We start from the raw sequence: 19,087 nt of genomic DNA, 5'->3' as shown, positions 1-19,087 counted from the left end.
ATTGCCTGCGGAGAGCGCCTGGAAGCGTCGGGCTCCGAGCCTCAGAGGATGTTCCGGCTCTTATTTCCCATGACCCTCTGGGCCCAAACTAACCTCCGTTTCTGGGTGCCTTTCCGGTGTCTTCGAGATTTTTGGACTCTGCGCGGTGAGTTAGTCGCGTCCGAGGAAGTGATCAGCGCCGGGTGAGGGTGGGAGGGCTCAGCGGACTTCGCCAGAGCCTTGTCGGAACCAGCAGTGCGTGTGGGGGTGACACTGGGAGGCGCTCGAGGTGAGAAGGCCCGGGCAGCGGACAGGGCGAGTCGTGTCCGGAGCCTCAAGCCTGTGTGCGAACGAGAGGCTGAGAAGGATGGTGTGTGACAGACGGCGTGACAGGGCCGGGGTGTGTCTCCCTAACGGTGTGTGCTATTGGGAATGTGTGACGGGATCATGAAGTGCGTGACCTTGTTTGTAGGTGTGGTTTGCTTGGGCGGGATGCTCTAGGTTCCTTCTAGACTCTCTTAGGGGCTGCCAGAGTTAAGTGACCGCAAGAAAAGAATTCCAGGACTAAGCCCTAGAATGTACGTTTCCAGTAAGAAAGTACAGATCTAGTCTTGGGATGAAAATTTGACATTTGGACGTGTCCTTGTGACAGGCTCCTGGAAAGACATGATTGGGGAGGTCCTACAGGTAGGATTCCTAGAAAAATCACCTCCTTGGGGGACCGGCTACCTGTTTCAGCTCCACTACCAACAGACCTCTGTCCCCAAGAACTGCTGTCAACTCAATTCCAGTTTCCCTTTGAGTTCCGTTTGTGTATGTTCCGTTTGTGGATGAAGGCAGATGTGGCCCTGGGGAGTGTTTTATTTTGTTTTGATTTTAGTTAGGTTTGTCTGTGTTCCAAGAAATACTGGTGTCTCGTGATTTCTCCCCACCCCCTCCTGCTGCCCCTAACGCCCATCCCCCCCAACCCTAGTTGCTGCTGGGTTTCTGAAAAGGACCCTGAGAAGGACAGAATTGTTGCATATTTAGAAATTAAGGTTCAGGTGAATTTGTGTTTCTTTTTTATTCATAGTTACTTTTGTTTTTAGATCATGACGCTATTTGCTTTCCTTGACCAGAAATATCTTGACTATTTTTCAAGACACTTGACTAGTAGTGTCTATCTTGGGTCTTTCTTCTGGTGAATGACCCATCATGCTGGTGCCTCCCTCTTCCCAGAGGCCCCCTATTGTCCTTTTCCTCAGTCAGTAGCCATCCGTTCATATGGCAAATTGTTCAAATCCTCCAGTACATTTTCCCTTTCTAAGCAATTTTTTTTTTTTTTTGGCCCGACCGCGTGGCACGCAGGATCCTAGTTTGCCGACCAGGGATGGGACCCGCCCCTCCTTCGTGCAGTGGAAGGGCGGAGTCTTAACACTGGACTGCCAGGGAAGTCTCTAAGCATTCTGATGGTATAGAAGCACACCACCTCCAAAAGGTGGGCTGGAGGTGGGATGTTAGGGCTTTATTTTAGACTATGATTACTTGAGGAGATTAGCATTTAGGTGGTATCGAATACAAATTATTTTTTATCTGTTCCACAGTCATGGTTTTCAAAGCAAGGCAAGGTAGGAGGGGATTGGTTATTTCAGGTAGTAAATTACAATGTTGTGAGGCTTTCAGGGGTGGGAATGTGATTGAGGTTTGAGCATGGTGTTGCCAAGTCCAAGCTCAAACTACTTGCCCCAGGACAGGCCGATAAATCGAGAGACGAGTTGTTGGGGCAAGGAATAGCGACTTTATTCAGAAAGCCAGCAGACTGAGAAGACGGTGGGCTCATGTCCCAAAGAAGCATCTGGCCTGAATTAGAATTCAGGCTTCTTTTATACTGAAAGGGGAGGGAGTGAAGTCAAACATTTCCTGGTTCCTGTCAGCCTCTGGAGGGGATGTGTTCATTTTTTCCTCCCTGTGGGCATTCGTAGGTGAATCTGGTCAGGATGTTTCCTGTGAGCTAAACAAAGGTATTTTAGCTTAATGCTCATTACCTGGGGGGTTTAGGCAGGGTTCCCAGAGATGGGCCATTATGTATAATTTAAGCTTATAGGCAACATATCTTTAGTGATTAACTTGTAATAGAACATAAAGGTTCTTCCCTATTACAGTAGTGGTTTGCAGTTTGTACCCACAAGGGCAGAGACTTTCAGATAATTTTTAGGTAGAAATCTGTAGCATTGCCAAACGTGAGTTATTTCAGGTCCAATTCTGTGCGGGTCTGAGAGGTAGTACTGTGCTGTGGTTAAGAGTAAGGCTCTGGATCTAGAGCATCTGGATCCAGCTCTACCTGTTACTTGCTGTGTGAGTGTAAATAAACGACTCAGGCTCTCTGTGCCATGTCTACAAAATTGGAACAAAGTAATACCTACCTAATGGAGTTATAATGATGTAAGTCGAGTTCATATGTGTAAAGCTCCATAGAACAGGGCCTGCCCCATGATACAGGCTTAGTAAATATTAAGATTTGCTGTTATGTGGTGATTCTGGATCATTCCACATCAACTTTTTATAGATCAAAATATGAAGAGAAATAAAATGATTGTGGTGGGTGCTTGCAAGTTTGAAAAAGTTACCAGGGGCTCAAATGGTCTAGAACAGGAAATCTTAACCTGAGGTCTTCTTATTCCATTTATAAGCATCCAGGTGATCACAGATCCCTTGAAATAGAGACAGAATTTTTGTAAATATTTGTAAATTAATTTTCTAAGTGGGCAGAGTGTCCCTAATTTCATGAGATTACCGAGTATGCGTGACCCCAAAAAGATCTAGTTCCATTTGTCTGGAATAAAATTATAATAGCTTGGAAGGAGCTTTTACAAATTTAGAATCCAATGACATGGAAACAGTTAAGTAAATGCGGTATACCATTTGATGGAATAATATGCACCTAATAAACATTATGTTTATAAAGAATCAAAGGAAGGGAAAATGTAAATGATAAAATATCAAGCAATAGTTATAGTTATGAACAAAAGTACTTAAGAATATTATGAGTTATATATGGATGCCATCCAATAAGAGAGAGTTTTGAAAGACATTTTTCAAGGATTGTATCCAAATGTTTTAAATTGACCATTCAGTGAAGAATTAGAGAGGTGTAGCCACACTTGTTAAGTATCTACTCTGTACCAAATATTGTTCTGTTTATATGCATATATTTCCTTGCTGCGACTTTGAAGGGGACTTACATAATTTGTGTTCATTCACAGGAGAATCTTGACAGTGAAAGTGTCTCACTGTAGTGATGAGCTACAGCTACAAGATGTTGAAGAGCTGGTAGGTGTCATTTGTTTCAGACCCACCGATTTTCAGTGTTGGGCCTGTTTGTTCAGTTTTCCTAATGACTGAATTCCCTGTCACTCAGTTTTCTACGTTTGGAAATATCTTTATTTTTCTGATTATGGAGTTAATGCGGGTGTGTTGCAAAAAATTCAGCAATCCAGGGAATGTATAGAGAAGGAAGTTAAAATTATATCCTGTAGAGTTAATCATCTCTAATATTTTGATGTATTTTTATTCAGTTGCTTAAGGCAGGACAGGATCACTTAAGCACACCTGATCTAAAGCTTCTTTTTCCTTCTGCAGCTCTGGCTTTTCTGGACTCTGTGCTTCACCAGTAGAGGAACCCTATGGAGCATTAATTAGTTCCTGCAATTCTAGAACCATGACTGACGTAAGTTGGTATTTCTCCTTGAAGTGTTGTGATTTTTAGGTCATGTGAATCTTTTCCTGAATTAACCCTAAAGCTTTCTACTTAACAGAACCCCATGCCTGAACCTGCTTCTCGGTTCCTTCTGTTCCAGTAAAGGATGATGCCAAAGAGCCCAGCGTCCTCCCTCTGTGCCTTTTCCAATCAGTGACATCATATTCATTGAGCACATTACTCAACGTCTCCTGCGGTTCAGTCTTCCATCAAGAGCAGTGAAGGAATGGAGTCCTTTAAGGGAAATATTTGAGTGTCTGTCACAGAATAATGTAAAGAAATATAGAGAACAATCAGCTCGCTTTTATTTGTATACAAGGAAAACCAACAGTAGATTGAGTTCATCTTTCAAAGGCACAAAGAGGATTTCATAGAAGAAGGAAAGAGGAGAGAATGAAAGACTGCAGACATTTGGAAAACAACAGTTTCTCTTTTTCAAGCTAAGATGCTGATTAGTTCATGTCCTATCTAGAAAAAAATGGCTGAAGTTCCCCCAATTGTTTTTCTTTTTCAGGCTAAGATACAGCTAGCAAAGAAGTCGGTCAGGATACTCTGCCCTTAGCCAGCTGGATGGCCACCCACGAGAACAGTTTCAGTAGTCTGTGTATTATCTGGAAGAGCTTTGGTGTTTAACTGGGACGTATCCATGGCAGGCTGTCTTGGGTCTTGCCTTTTGTCATCACTTCCATCTTTGTTCGGCCAGGGCTGCCCCATTTCCCTTATCAGAATTTCTCATTCCCAAGACAGGTCTGCGGTGTGATGAGTTAGTGATGAGGGTCCCTTTGGACCACACAGGAAAACGTGGAACTTCTTCACAGACCTGAGTTTTCCAGAAAGACGAGATGGAATATGGGATTTCTTCGGCATAGCCTCAGTTTGTATGGGATCACATGCTTTGCAAGCTTTTAGGATTAGAGCGGGGAGTGAGTGGTTCTTTCCAGGGACTCCCTTATCAGTAAACACCAGTGTCAAAGTCTGTTTAGTTATTGACCAGGATGTGACACCTGTGTTGTGTCTGATATACTCTATCAATATCTTCCAACTTGGGAACAAGGAATGTGTTAAGCAACAGGTGGTTGATGGTACCATGTAAAAAGATGATCCAGATTCTTAAGTACTGGCTGATAATAGACTCCTAGAATTAAGAAAATCTTGGAAGTTTTGTTCAACCTGAATGTATAATAGTTATTAATCTCATATATCCACATGATGAACTGAATTGCAGGTAATAAAAACATTTTACATATTTGATTCATCATAATAAGAAAAAATGCTGATGATATAATCTCACAGCATGGTTCACTTGAGGCTTAATGATAATCCTTAATTGAAATCATTTTTCTAAAATAAGAGATTTTATAGGGCATTTGGAAAAAAAGTTTTTGTGTGTTTTTGGTATTTCTTAAAGGGAAAAGATGGTGTAGCAGTTCACATTTATAAAGAATTTATGAGACTTCCCTGGTGACACACTGGTTAAGAATCCGCCTGCCAATGCAGGGGACATGGGTTCGAGCCCTGGTCCAGGAAGATCCCACATGCCGCGGAGCAACTAAACCCGTGCGCCACAACTACTGAGCCTGCACTCTAGAGTCCACGAGCCACAACTGCTGAAGCCCGCGCGCCTAGAGCCCGTGCACCACAACGAAGAGGAGCCCCCGCTCGCCGCAACTAGAGAAAGCCCGCACAGCAACGAAGACCCAACGCAGCCATAAATAAATAAGAATTTGTGAGGCAGGCACTTAGCAAGTTGTATGTATGTATACACACCCATAAACGCCCCCATCCCCTTCCCCCAACACTATTTTTATTTAATAGAAGAGAAACATTATTTTATGCATTATCAGACAGGTCTGGATAGCTGAGTTACCTCACAGTATCCAGGAAGTTCTGCTGTAATAGGTTTCTTCTAGAACATGTAGACAGTCTGCTTTAGTCATACTAATTTCTTTACTTTTCCCTACCCATACGTCTCACAGGCTTCCAGCCGACTGGATCGTTATATTTTCCTCTTCTTATAGTTTATGCTTCATACTCCTCTTTTTTCCTCTTGGAAATAGTTTCTAAATTTCTTTAATTTCACAAGTAATGTGTGGGTTTTTGGTTTTAGGGCTTGGTGACATTCAGGGATGTGGCCATTGACTTCTCTCAGGAGGAGTGGGAATTCCTGGACCCTGCTCAGAGAGACTTGTATGTGGATGTGATGTTGGAGAACTATAGCAACTTGGTCTCACTGGGTAAGTTCGTCTGCCTGAAATAGTTTAGAATCTCCTTTCTGGAACATCAGCTTTCTGCACTAGGAATTACAGGGCTATCTTTGAAGAAACCAGGTGAATTTCTCCTCTGTGTTCTCAAAGGAATGTTTTGGTATTTGTTGGCTTAGAAATGGGTTCATTGAGCACCTCGATCGTCCCATCCCTCAGTGAGCTTCAACCTTCCTCTGGCCCTTTCTGTAATGGCCTCTCTTCTTTAATGACCAAAGAGCTGGATTTGCATTATGGGATGTTTATTTCATAACCACTGTCAAAGAAACCAGATTTCATACTGTGTTTAGCTTCAACATTTCTATAGATGATCTGTGTCCTTGCTACTCAAAGTGTGGTTCTTTTTTTTAAAATAAATTTATTTATTTTCTATTTACTTATCTTTTGGCCGCGTTGGGTCTTCATTGCTGCACGTGGGCTTTCTCTAGCTGCCTGCGGCCAGGGAGGGTTACTCTTCGTTGAGATGCAGGGGCTTCTTATTGCGGTGGCTTCTCTTGTTGTGGAGCAGGGGCTCTAGGCACGCAGGCTTCAGTAGTTGTGGCACGTGGGCTCAGTAGTTGTGGCGTGCGGGCTTAGTCGCTCTGCGGCATGTGGGATCTTCCTGGACCAGGGATCGAACCCGTGTCCCCTGCATTGGCAGACGGATTCTTAGCCACTGCGCCACCAGGGAAGTCCTGAAAGTGTGGTTCTTTTGTATTAGGAACCATAGAAAGGCCAGAGCAGAGTTAGTGAAGGAGAGGGTACCAAGAAGTGAGTCAGGGAGACAGGCAGGATCCAGGTGACAGGCAGCATTGTTGGTTTTGGGGAAGAATGTGGATTGTTCTCTTAGTGGTTAGAAGCCATGATTTGCTTTATGTGGGGTTTTAATTTTTTTATTGTTAAGCATTACACAAATATCTATCATCAGCTTCTTCCGGGGCTTGTTAGAGTAACTTTTTTAAAAAAATTAATTAATTTATTTATTTTTGGCTGCATTGGGTCTTTGTTGCTGCGTGCGGGCTTTCTCTAGTTGCGTCAGGAGGGGGCTACTCTTCATTGTGGTGCTTGGGCTTCTCCTTGCAGTGGCTTCTCTTGTTGTGGAGCACGGGCTCTAGGCGCATGGGCTTCAGTAGTTGTGGCATGTGGGCTCAGTAGTTGTGGCTTGTGGGCTCTAGAGCACAGGCTCAGTAGTTGTGGCACACTGGCTTAGTTGCTCCGCAGCATGTGGGATCTTCCTGGACCAGAGATCGAACCCGTGCCCCTGCACTGGCAGGCGGATTTTTTTTTTTCATATCTTTATTGGACTATGATTGCCTTACAATGTTGCGTTAGTTTCTGTTGTACAGCAAAGTGAATCAGCTATAAGTATACATATCCCCTCCCTCTTGAACCTCCCTCCCATCCTCCCTGTCCCACCCCTCTAGGTCGTCACAAAGCATGGAGCTGATCTCCCTGTGCTGTGCAGCAGCTTCCCACTAGCCATCCATTTTACATTTGGAGGTGTGTATATGTCAGTGCTACTCTCTCACTTCATCCCAGCCCCCAGCCCCCTACTCCCACCCTGGCCCCATGTCCTCAAGTCTGTTCTCTAAGTCTGCATCTTTATTCGGCAGGTGGATTCTTAACCACTGCACCAGCAGGGAAGTCCCCGGGGCTTGTTAGAAATGCAGCTCGTCGAGTCCTACCCCAGAGCTGCAGAACAGAATCTACATTTACACAGGATCCCCAGGTGATTTTTATGCATACTAAAGAATCGCCGCTCTTTGTTATATTCTGACCCATGTATGGGGAGTACAGCTAGAAACAGGATCCTGACATACTCTGGCTTTCAAAAGAGCCTCTCCAATTTATGTAGCAGTGGATTGAACAGAAATTCATACTAAGTGAATACGTTCCTTTACTTCCAACATATTTGAAGTTGAAAGTTACAATCTGTGAACTTTGCACTTTACAAAGTTAAATCCTACACTAAGTTAAATCCTAGAAATGTCTCACAAAACTTGTTTCCACTTAAGCAAAATAACAACAGTAACAATAATAATGATAATAGTTAACATTGTGCTTACTATAAACCAGGCCCTGTTCTAAGCAGAGCAAATACATGAAGTTATTTAACTTTTACAGGATCCCCATGAGGTAGGTACTATTTTTAACCCTTTTTATAGATGAGATTACTGAGGTACATACAGTTTAAGTGCCCTCCCAAGGTCACACAGCTGGTGGGGATGCAGTGGCAACAACTGAACCTAGGAAGTCTGGCTCCAGAATCTGTGTTCTTAACCACTGTGTTCTGTTTGCTCTAAAGAGATAGAACCTGAATGAGTCTAAAACAAGATCATTTTCCTACTTATATGATCTCATGTTCTTCATTCCCACCATCCTTCTCTTCTCTGAAGTCTTCACCAATATTATTTTTACCTTTACTTTATTGCAAATTTAACCAAATGTTTTGCCCTTAAAATTAAAAAAAAAACACAGAACAAAACCCTTACACCATTTGGCATTTCTTTTCTTGCAAGCACACACTCCATTTCTAAGCCAGCTATGATGACATTATTGGAGCAAGAAGAGCCCTGGGTAGTTGAGGGGTGGGTGGGGTACAAGAAGTCGCATTACAGGAAGGCAAAGGCAGGAGGGAACCATCAGTGCAGGAACAACCTCACAGGTCACAGAGGAGGAGAAAGGGGAACAGCTGGGATGGTATTTGGAAACTCCTTATGAAGGACCAAGGCCTGGGAGGAGATAGAGATCTCAGTTTGAGCTACAAAAGGAACTTCATCTTCATCTCATTTCCCAGGCTCCTTGTTTTTCTTCTTATAATTCCCTCCCATTTCAGTGAGGAAAGTGTTCTTTTTTGTTCCCAGTGGAACCATTTTACTTACATGTTGGGTTGCAGGTGCTTTCCAGCTCTTTTGCATTTGTGTGTGTATGTGAATGAATATACATATTCATTCATAAATTCTTCAAACATTTGGAGTGCCTACTCCTAGCCAGGCATTGTACTGGGCACTATTAATACAATCAGGAACAAGATTGATAAGTTGCTTATTCTCATGCACTTTATGTAGTTGAGGAGAAACATAAAATAAGTAAACAAGTAGATAAATAGTATCATGTAATGAAACATGTTGTTCAGGAGAGGCAAACAGCGTAAGAGAATAGAAAATGATGAAAATTGAAAGGGCCAATTCAGATAAGATGGTCAGGGAAAGCTTTCTTGAATAGAGACATGAAGCCTGGGATCAAGTTATATGAATACCTGGGGGCGGAATATATCAATCACAGTGAATGGCAAAGGCCCTAAGGTTGGTAAGGAACTTTATTGGAGGAACTCTAAGAAGGCCAGGGTAGAGTTAGTAAAGGAGCATGTGCTAAGAATTTGGGTCACGGAGATAGGCAAGGGCTAGACAGTATACAGTTTTGGGGGTTTTGTCTTAAGAATATATATATTTTTAGATTATATTCCATTATAGGTTATTACAAGGTATTGAATATAGTTCCTTATGCTGTACAGTGAATCCTTGTTGTTTATTCTGTGTATAGTAGTTTGTATCTGTTAATCCTATATTCCTAATTTATCCCCCCCCCACTTTCCCCTTTGGTGACCATAAGTTTGTTTTCTATGTCTGTGAGTCTGCTTCTGTTTGGTATATAGATGCATTTGTACTATTTCTTAGATTCCACATATAAGTGATATCATATAATATTTGTCTTTCTCTGACTTACTTCACTTAGTATGATATTCTCTAGGTCCATCCATGTTGCTGCAAATGGCAATATTTCTTTCTTTTTTATGGCTGAGTAATATTCCATTGTGTATATACACCACATCTTTTAAAACGAATTGTCTATTGATGGGCACTTGGATTGTTTCCATGCCTTGGCTATTGTAAATAGTGCCACTATAAACATTGGGGTGCATGTATCTTTCTGAATTGGAGTTTTCATCTTTTTGGAATATATGCCCAGGAATGGGATTACTGGATCATATGGTAGCTCTATTTTTAGTTTTTTAAGAAACCTCCATACTGTTTTCCATAGTGAGTGCACCAATTTATATTCCTACCAACACTGTATGAGGGTTCCCTTTTCTCCACACCCTCTCCAGCATTTATTATTTGTAGACTTTTTGAGGGTGGCCATTCTGACCGGTGTGAGGTGATACCTCACTGCAGTTTTGGCTTGCATTTCTCTAGTACTTACTGATGTTGAGCATCCTTTCATGTGCCTGTTGGCCATCTGTATGTCTTCTTCGGAAAAATGTCTATTTAGGTCTCCTGCCTATTTTTTGATTGGGTTGTTTTTTTTTTAATACTGATTTGTTTGAGCTGTTTGTATATTTTGGAAATTAACCCCTGTTGGTCGCATCATTTGCAAATATTTTCTCCCACTCTGTATGTTGTCTTTTCATTTTGTTGATGATTTCTTTTGTTATGCAAAAGCTTTTAAGTTTGATTAGGTCCCATTTGTTTATTTTTGCTTTTATTTCTCTTGCCTTGGGAGACTGGTCGAAGAAAATATTTCTATGATTTATGTCCAGGAATGTTTTGCCTGTTTCTCTTCTAGGAGTTTTATGGTGTCATGTCTTAATATTTACGTCTTTAAACCATTTTGTATATGGTGTGAGGGAGTGTTCTGATTTCATTGATTTACATGTAGCTGTTCAGCTTTCCCAACACCACTGTTGAAGAGACTGTCTTTTTTTCATTGTATGTCTTGTCTACTTTGTCGTAGATTAATTGACCGTAGATGTATGGGTTTATTTCTGGGCTCTCTATTCTGTTGCATTGATCAATATGTCTGTTTTTGTGCTAATACCATGCTGTTTTGATTATTGTAGCTTTGTAATATTGTCTTAAGTCTGGAAGAGTTATGCCTCCAGCTGTTTTTCCTCTCAGGATTACTTTTTCAATTCTGGGTCTTTTGTGGTTCTGTATAAATTTTAGGATTATTTGTTCTAGTTCTGTGAAAACTGAGACAAACAACAATGAAAACACAACTTACAAATGAATGGGATGCACCAAAGCAGTTCTAAGAAGTTCTCAGTGATACAGGCCTTCCTCAAGATATAAGAAAAATTTCAAATAACCTAACCCACCACCTAAAAGAATTAGAAAAAGAAGAACAAACAAAACCCAAAGTCAACAAGAGGAAGGACACAATAAAGGTCAGAGAGGAAATAAATAAAAAAGAGATCAAAACAACAATAGAAAAGGTCAATAAAACCAGGAGCTGTTTTTTTGAAAAGATAAACAAAATCAACAAACTTCTTGCCAGGCTCACCAAGAAGAAAAGAGATACAACCCAAATAAACGAAATAAGAAATGAAAGAGGAGAAACAACAACCAGTACCATGAAAATACAAAAAATCATAAGAGAATACTATGAACAGTTATATGCCAACAAATTGGACAACCTAGAAGAAACGGACAAGTTTCTAGAAACATACAGCCTGCCAAAACTGAATCAAGAAGCAGATAACTTGAAGAGACTGATCACTAGAAATGAAATAGGATCTGTAATTTAAAAAAACTCCATGCAAACAGAAAGTCCAGGACTGGATGGCTTCTCTGGGGGATTATACCAAACACACAAAGAACTTCTACCTATCCTTCTCAAACTACTCCAAAAGATTGAAGAGGGAATGCTTCCAAATTCATTCTATAAAGCCGTCATCACTTTGATACCAAAACCGGACAAAGACACTACAAAAAAAGAAGATTACAGGCCAATATCATTGATGAATATAGATGCAAAAATTCTCAACAAAATATTAGCAAACTGAATCCAACAATACATAAAAAGGATCATACTCCATGGTCAGTTGGATTCGTTCCAGGGTCACAAGGCTGGTTCAACATATGCAAATCAATCACTGTGATACATACACCACATTAACAAAAGAAAAGAGGAAAACCACATGATCATCTCAATAGACACAGAAAAAGCATTTGATAAAATTCAACATCCGTTCTTGATAAAAACTCTCACTAAAGTGGGTATAGAGGGAACATATCTCAACATAATAAAAGCCATTTACAACAGACCCACAGCCAACATATCAATAGTATTCAGTGGTGAAAAGCTGAAAGCCTTCTCACTAACTTCAGGAACCAGACAAGGATGCCCACTCCCACCACTTCTATTCAACAAAGTATTGGGAAGTCCTAGCCACAGAATTCAGACAAGAAAAAGAAATAAAAGGTATCCAAATTGGAAGGGAAGAGGTAAAATTGTCACTATTTGCAAATGACACGATACTCCATATAAAGAACCATAAAGACTTCACACAAAAACTATCAGAACTAAAAAATAAATTCAGCAAGGTAGCAGGATGCAAGATTAGTATACAGAAAATGTTGCATTTCTTTATACTAACAGTGAAATACCAGAAAGTAAAAAAAAAAAAAAAAAAAAATTCCATTTAAACTCATGTCCAAAATAAAGTACCTAGGAATAAACTTAACCAAGGAGGTGAAAGACCTATATGCTGAAAACTATAAAACATTGATAAAGGAAATTAAAAATGATTCAAAGAAATGGAAAGATATCCCATGCTCTTGGATTACAAGAATTAATATCGTTAACATGACCATACTACCCAAAGCAATCTACAGATTTAATGCATTCCCTATCAAAATACCCATTTCTTGTTACTTCTGAAGATTCCAGCCCTGTTATTTTGTACAGTGTTCTTCAGTTTGGGTTTGTCTGCTCTTTCCTCATGATTAGATTTGGATTATGCATCTTTGGCAGGAGTATCACAGAACTGATGGTGTGTTCTCCTTGCATTCTGTCAGGTGGAGCAAATGATTTGTCATTATTGATGATGCTTACTTTGAGCAGGTGATTATGGTAGTGTCCACGGGCCTCCTCCCTGTGAAGTTAATCTTTTTCCTTTAATGAGCCTTTTGTGAGGAGGAACTTTGAGACTATTAAGTATTGTATTCCTCTTCAAACTTTAAACTTACTCATATGTTGGATTTCTAGTCAGTGGGTTGTAATCTGTTCTTCCCATTTTTTATTTTGAAGCTGGTCCTGGATTTGACCAGTGGGAATTCTCTCAGCAGTGGTTTCTGTGTCCTTTGGCATGTCTCCATCACACTTAGAGCACCTCCTTATTTTCTTCCCCACACCATGTTCCAGGCTCATCTTGCACTTTCCCTGCTCCAGCCCTAAAGTCAGCCATTTCTTCAAGGTGTCCTGGTTCCTTTTAGTTGAGAATGCTATTTAGAAGCCAGAATCTGGGTACTAGATTTGCTCATTGCTGCTGGGGGATGGCTGTCCCTAGGCCCTCTCAGTGGACAGAGTAGGGAATATGTTCATATGCATACATACGTATACATGCACACACATTTACATCTATAGATTGAAACCATGAGTTCATACAGATATCTCCAATTCCATTTCAACACTACAGGTTTCATTTCAGCTTATTCACTTTCCATATTTCTAACTCCCTTTTCTGACAGTGAAAAACCTGGGTTCTATTATCCTTAATGTATTTATTGTCAACCCTTGAACTACATGGGTTTGAACTATGCAGGTCCACTTATATGCAGATTATTTTTCAATAAATATACAGTTGACCCTTCATTTCTATGTGTTCTGCATCTGTGGAAAAGGAGGGCCGATTATGGGACTTAGCATCCTCAGGTATGGGTTCTGAGGTGGGTTCTGGAACCAATCCCCCAAGGATCCCAAGGGACAACTGTACTTATCTGATCAAACTCTCTATGTGTAACCAGTCTTCTATTATCAACACCACCACCACCACCTTGATCATGTGATTGCCTGTCTCATCCCACTTGGGCTGTGACAACCCATACCAGGTCACTCACACACAGACACTTGTGCTTACTCTGCTTGCATTCTGACTCCTGACATAGGACAACCCTTTTATACTGAAACCCTCCTCATGCTGGTTGACCTTTAGTACCCTGCTCTGGGGCTTCATTTTATTAAATCTTGATCCTTGAGGATACATTTTTAGAATGTTCTGTATGATGAAATGGGAAGTCTCCATTAAGCTCTTTTGCTGTATACTAAGGTACAGTGGTTGCCTTGAGGGAAACCACCTGTGCCGATGTTTGAATTGTGAGTTAAACTAGCTGCTTTTTTCATGGAACACAGTTTTGGTTTTGGTTTTGTTTTTTTTTTTCCCTTGGAAGAATGAGACAAACTATGGTTCTTTAGGCTTGGGTATTTGGAAAACATTTTCTTGTAAATGAGCCTGTCACTTTAAGAGCAACTGAAAGTATTTGTTGCCAATGATAAAATTCAAAATTTTAAGTAAAAATTAGAATTGTATGAAGCTTATATCTATTATTTTGAGATTTACAGCTTCCCAATAAATAAAAAAATTTCTGGTGAGGTGATATTATTAACGTGATTTTTTGATATCATGTAATGAAATATGTCAACATTTCAAAGATCTGCATAACTCAGTGAACCACTGTTTTTCAGATAACCAGTACATAGTACAAAATTATGCATGGATAAAAAATCATCCAAAGTGCAATGGATTTTAATGTAATGTAGTATGAAAAGTTCACCGGTATGGTTGCATATTCCACATTGGAACTAATCTTTAAGAAACCACCACGTCTCAATTTTTACTGTAGTATCAAAGAATAACACCCAAAATTACCTGAACAGGTTCATAGACTATTCTGCCATTTTACAATTACACATCTGTGAGAGGCTGGATTTTCTTCATATCCTTCAACCAAAATAGCATTGTTACAGATTGAATGCAAAAGCAGATGTGAGAATCCAGTTGTCGTCTGTTATACCAGATATTAAAGAGATTTGCAGAAGATTAAAACAATAATTCATTAATTTTTTTGTTTGGGAAAATTTAATTATTTAATATTATTTGTTAACATTTAATGATTTATTGTCAGTTTAAAATAATTAATAAATCTTTAAATTTCTATTTTAATTTCTAATGTGGTAAATATCAAAAGATATAACCCACATAAACAAAACCTCTTTTGGGTTCTCAGTGCTTTTTTTTTAAACATCTAAAAAGAAGTTAAACCTGTATTCATTTACTAACACTGTTAAGCATAACACTTAACATTCAAGTCCAGGTAATTATAATACAAGCCCAATTCAATTTTTTTTTTTTTCCTGTATGCGGGCCTCTCACTGTTGTGGCCTATCCCGTTGCGGAGCACAGGCTCTGGACGCGCAGGCTTAGTGACCATGGCTCACGGGCCCAGCCGCTCCGCGGCATGTGGGATCCTCCCAGACCGGGCCACGAACCCGTGTCCCCTGCATCGGCAGGCGGACTCTCAACCACTGCGCCACCAGGGAAGCCCCCAATTCAAATTTGTTGACCTATTTGTTGATGCTAAGTTGTACAAAACTGTACTCCTTTTAGTTGACATTTGGTCATCTCAAAGTAGTTGTAGTATTAGGTTGGTCAATTTAAATACTGTGGCTTCCTTTTGGATATACACACAGTCTTTACACCCAAATGTAAATGTATACAAAGCAATAAGACATTGTTAAAAGAGCAATAGTTAGTGCAGTTTAATTCATGATTAAAATTACTTCCCACAATCACATCCACAGTACTCATCCACCATTTAATAGCTCAACCAAAATATTATACAATCACCAATAGGCAAAAATACTAGATTTGTATATTTTGTATTTCAAATATACTTATGCATGTGCAAGCAAGGGATTTACCAATATTTAAGAGTATAAGAGATACTGAGACCAAAAAATTTGAGAACTACTTCTCCAGGGTGTGGTTCTTACTTTCAATATATGGCCTTTGAGAGGCATCAGATAAATGCTTGAGGGTGTTCACTGAGGTCTTTCCATTCAGGTTGGGTTGGCACTCCAGTGTACAACCTCTAGAATCTCTGAGAGTACCCCAGTCACGTTGTGGAGAGGCATCTTGTGGATGCATAACGACATTCAGTTACAGATCCAAGGGAGAATCCCTGTATAGATTCCCGGAACTTCTTTGCATGACTTCTTTCTCTGATAAATCTTGAACCACAAATTCCAGTCACCTGAGCAGCCCTGAACTCAGATCCTAATATCCTTTGCCCAGTGACTTGACTAGTGGAAGGGCACATTTTGGTTTAAGAGATCATTTACACAGGAAGATGAGGGACTTGTTAAAGTGATCTTTGTGGAATCCTCCAGAAAACTGTCATATCAGAACATTAATATCACAAGAACTGGAAAATCAAAGCTGAGTTTGTTGTTGGACAGGGGAGAGGCTTGTGCTTAGGAATTCAGTAAGTCTCCTGATTGAGTTCACTTATGGGTATTCTTTTCAATTTGTCTTTATTTCTACTATAAAGGGCTTTTTTCTGGTAAAGGCAATAAAATGTGTGGTTTTCTTGTTTTCTTTCAGAGTTGGAGTCAACATATGAGACCAAAAATACATTTGCAAAAAAGGACATTTTTGAAATAAATTTTCCCCAACAGGAGATAAAGGAAAGAAGTAAAACCCTTGGCTTTGAGGCATTCCTTTTCAAAAATAATTGGAAGTGTAAGAGAAGATTTGAGGGCCTCCAGGGACATCAAGAGGGATACTTCAATCAAATGATAATCAGCTATGAAAAAGTGCCCACTTACAGAAAACATAAATCTCTTACTGCACATCAAAAAATTCATAATCAAGAGAAACCCTACGTTTGTAAGGAATGTGGGAAGGCTTGTAGTCATGGCTCAAAACTTGTTCAACATGAGAGAATTCATATGGCTGAAAAACATTTTGAATGTAAAGAATGTGGGAAAGACTTTTTAAGTGCCTATCAACTCACTGTGCATCAGAGATTTCATACTGGTGAGAAACCTTATGAATGTAAGGAATGTGGGAAGACCTTTAGTTGGGGATCAAGCCTTGTTAAACATGAGAGAATTCATACTGGCGAGAAGCCCTATGAATGTAAAGAATGTGGGAAGGCCTTCAGTCGTGGCTATCACCTTACTCAACATCAGAAAATTCATATTGGTGTGAAATCTTATGAATGTAAAGAATGTGGAAAGGCCTTTTTTTGGGGCTCAAGCCTTGCTAAACATGAGATAATTCATACAGGTGAGAAACCTTATAAATGTAAAGAATGTGGGAAGGCCTTCAGTCGTGGCTATCAACTTACTCAGCATCATAAAATCCACACTGGTAAGAAACCTTATGTATGTAAAATATGTGGAAAGGCTTTTTGTTGGGGCTATCAACTTACTCGACATCAGATATTTCATACTGGCAAGAAACCCTATGAATGTAAGGAATGTGGGAAGTCTTTTAATTGTGGCTCAAGTCTGGTTCAACATGAGAGAATCCATACTGGTGAGAAACCCTATGAATGTAAAGAATGTGGAAAGGCCTTTAGTCGAGGCTATCACCTTACTCAACATCAGAAAATCCATACTGGTGAGAAACCCTTTGAATGTAAAGATTGTGGGAGGGCCTTTAGTTGGGGTTCAAGCCTTGTTAAACATGAGAGAATCCATACTGGTGAGAAATCCTATGAATGTAAAGAATGTGGAAAGGCCTTTGGTAGTGGCTATCAACTTACTCGACATCAGATATTTCATACTGGCAAGAAACCCTATGAATGTAAGGAATGTGGGAAAACTTTTAATTGTGGCTCAAGTCTGGTTCAACATGAGAGAATCCATACTGGTGAGAAACCCTATGAATGTAAAGAATGTGGAAAGGCCTTTAGTCGTGGCTATCACCTTACTCAACATCAGAAAATCCATACTGGTGAGAAACCTTTTAAATGTAAGGAATGTGGGAAGGCCTTTAGTTGGGGTTCAAGCCTTGTTAAACATGAGCGGGTTCATACTGGTGAGAAATCCTATGAATGTAAAGACTGTGGGAAGGCCTTTGGTAGTGGCTATCAACTTCATGTTCATCAGAGATTTCATACTGGCAAGAAACCTTATCAATGTAAGGAATTTGGAAAGACATTTACTTGTGGCTCAAGCTATGTTCAACATGAAAGAACTAATAATAATGATAAACCCTACAAATATAAAGAATGTGGGGAAGTCTTTATATGGACAGCTTACTCAAATAAGACAGTTGATACTGGTGAAACTTTATGATTGAAGAGATGTGAAAGAACATATTTTTGTGTGTGTACAGACAACTTACTTAACATGAGGAGAAGTCTTACTCTTGAGAAACCTTATTAATGTAGGGAATGTGCAAAAGCCTTACCTGTGTATGGACAATTCACTTGATACCAGAAAATTCATACTAGTGAGAAATATTTTGAACATGAGGAATATGAAAAGTCCTTTAGACTTCTGTATGATCTTATTGAACATCTATACTGATGTGAAGTCATTTAAATGTAGGGAATGTGTAAAGATCTTTAATTCATGGTGCAATGTCTCATAAACATTGGAAAAATTATGCTCATTACTCTTTAAGGGAAGGATCTAAATTTAATTTGGTTCTTGCCCTGCGTATCAGAGAATTCATACTGCTGTGAAATCCTGTGAATTTAAGGAATGTGGGAAGACTTGTAGACATGGTAAACATCTTAGAATACATCAGGGAATTCATCCAAATGAGAAATCCTTTGAATTAAAATTGTAGGAAGGCTTTTAGACAAGTGCTACTCAAACTATTGGCCAGAGACTTTTTGCCAGTCCACAGAATTGTTACCTGTCAATCATGAGATAAATGCAGAAAGTGAGAGTAAGTGTCTGGAAACTTTTATAGCAATTTGATATTGCCATAACATCATTATATTTTACAAAAGTATCAGTCGATGAATGATTGGAAATTAAAAACAAAAAGTTTGTCCTTTCCTAGATAATTTGAGAGACAGCATTCACACTTTTTAAAACATGAGACAAGTCGCAATGTGACTTAATTAGAACAAGAAATCCCTCCCTTGTTACCTCCCTGGTTAAAGTAGCAGAATATTCATTCCATAGGAAGATTTGGCTAATGTGGGAATCACAATTTCCTTCTGCGCATAAGAGCATAGAGAATTTATACCAGATATGTTGATTTAGTGAATGTATAGAAGCTTTCCAACACTATTCAGTCTTTGTTAAACTTCAGCAAACTCTTCCTAGAGAATAACCCTGTTAATATCACACATGTAGGAAACACCTTATCTATGGCAGAAGCCAT

General features: G+C 39.7%; 1 protein-coding gene across 1 annotated transcript; it reads left to right on the top strand.

The window, feature by feature from the left end:
* Positions 1-18,570, top strand: ZNF283 (zinc finger protein 283). The gene is made up of 5 exons (XM_082676982.1): positions 1-145; positions 3,222-3,288; positions 3,598-3,685; positions 5,823-5,949; positions 16,340-18,570. Exons 2-5 carry the CDS (start codon positions 3,257-3,259, stop codon positions 18,040-18,042), a joined length of 1,950 nt encoding a protein of 649 aa, XP_082533108.1. The 5' UTR covers positions 1-145; positions 3,222-3,256; the 3' UTR covers positions 18,043-18,570.
* The last annotated feature ends 517 nt before the right edge of the window (positions 18,571-19,087 follow it).

The sequence above is a fragment of the Grampus griseus genome, assembly GCF_964374135.1.
Source record: "Grampus griseus genome assembly, chromosome: 19".
Classification (NCBI taxonomy): domain Eukaryota; kingdom Metazoa; phylum Chordata; class Mammalia; order Artiodactyla; family Delphinidae; genus Grampus; species Grampus griseus.
The sequence above is the reverse complement of the archived record's forward strand: the minus strand, read 5'-3'. Positions and strand labels throughout refer to the sequence as shown.

Excerpts from the sequence above, each read along its gene's own strand:
- ZNF283 (XM_082676982.1), top strand. The coding sequence starts at position 3,257 with ATGAGCTACAGCTACAAGATGTTGAAGAGCTG. Across the intron at positions 3,686-5,822 it reads ATTCTAGAACCATGACTGAC|GGCTTGGTGACATTCAGGGA; the intron begins GTAAGTTGGTAT and ends TTTTGGTTTTAG. Across the intron at positions 5,950-16,339 it reads TAGCAACTTGGTCTCACTGG|AGTTGGAGTCAACATATGAG; the intron begins GTAAGTTCGTCT and ends GTTTTCTTTCAG.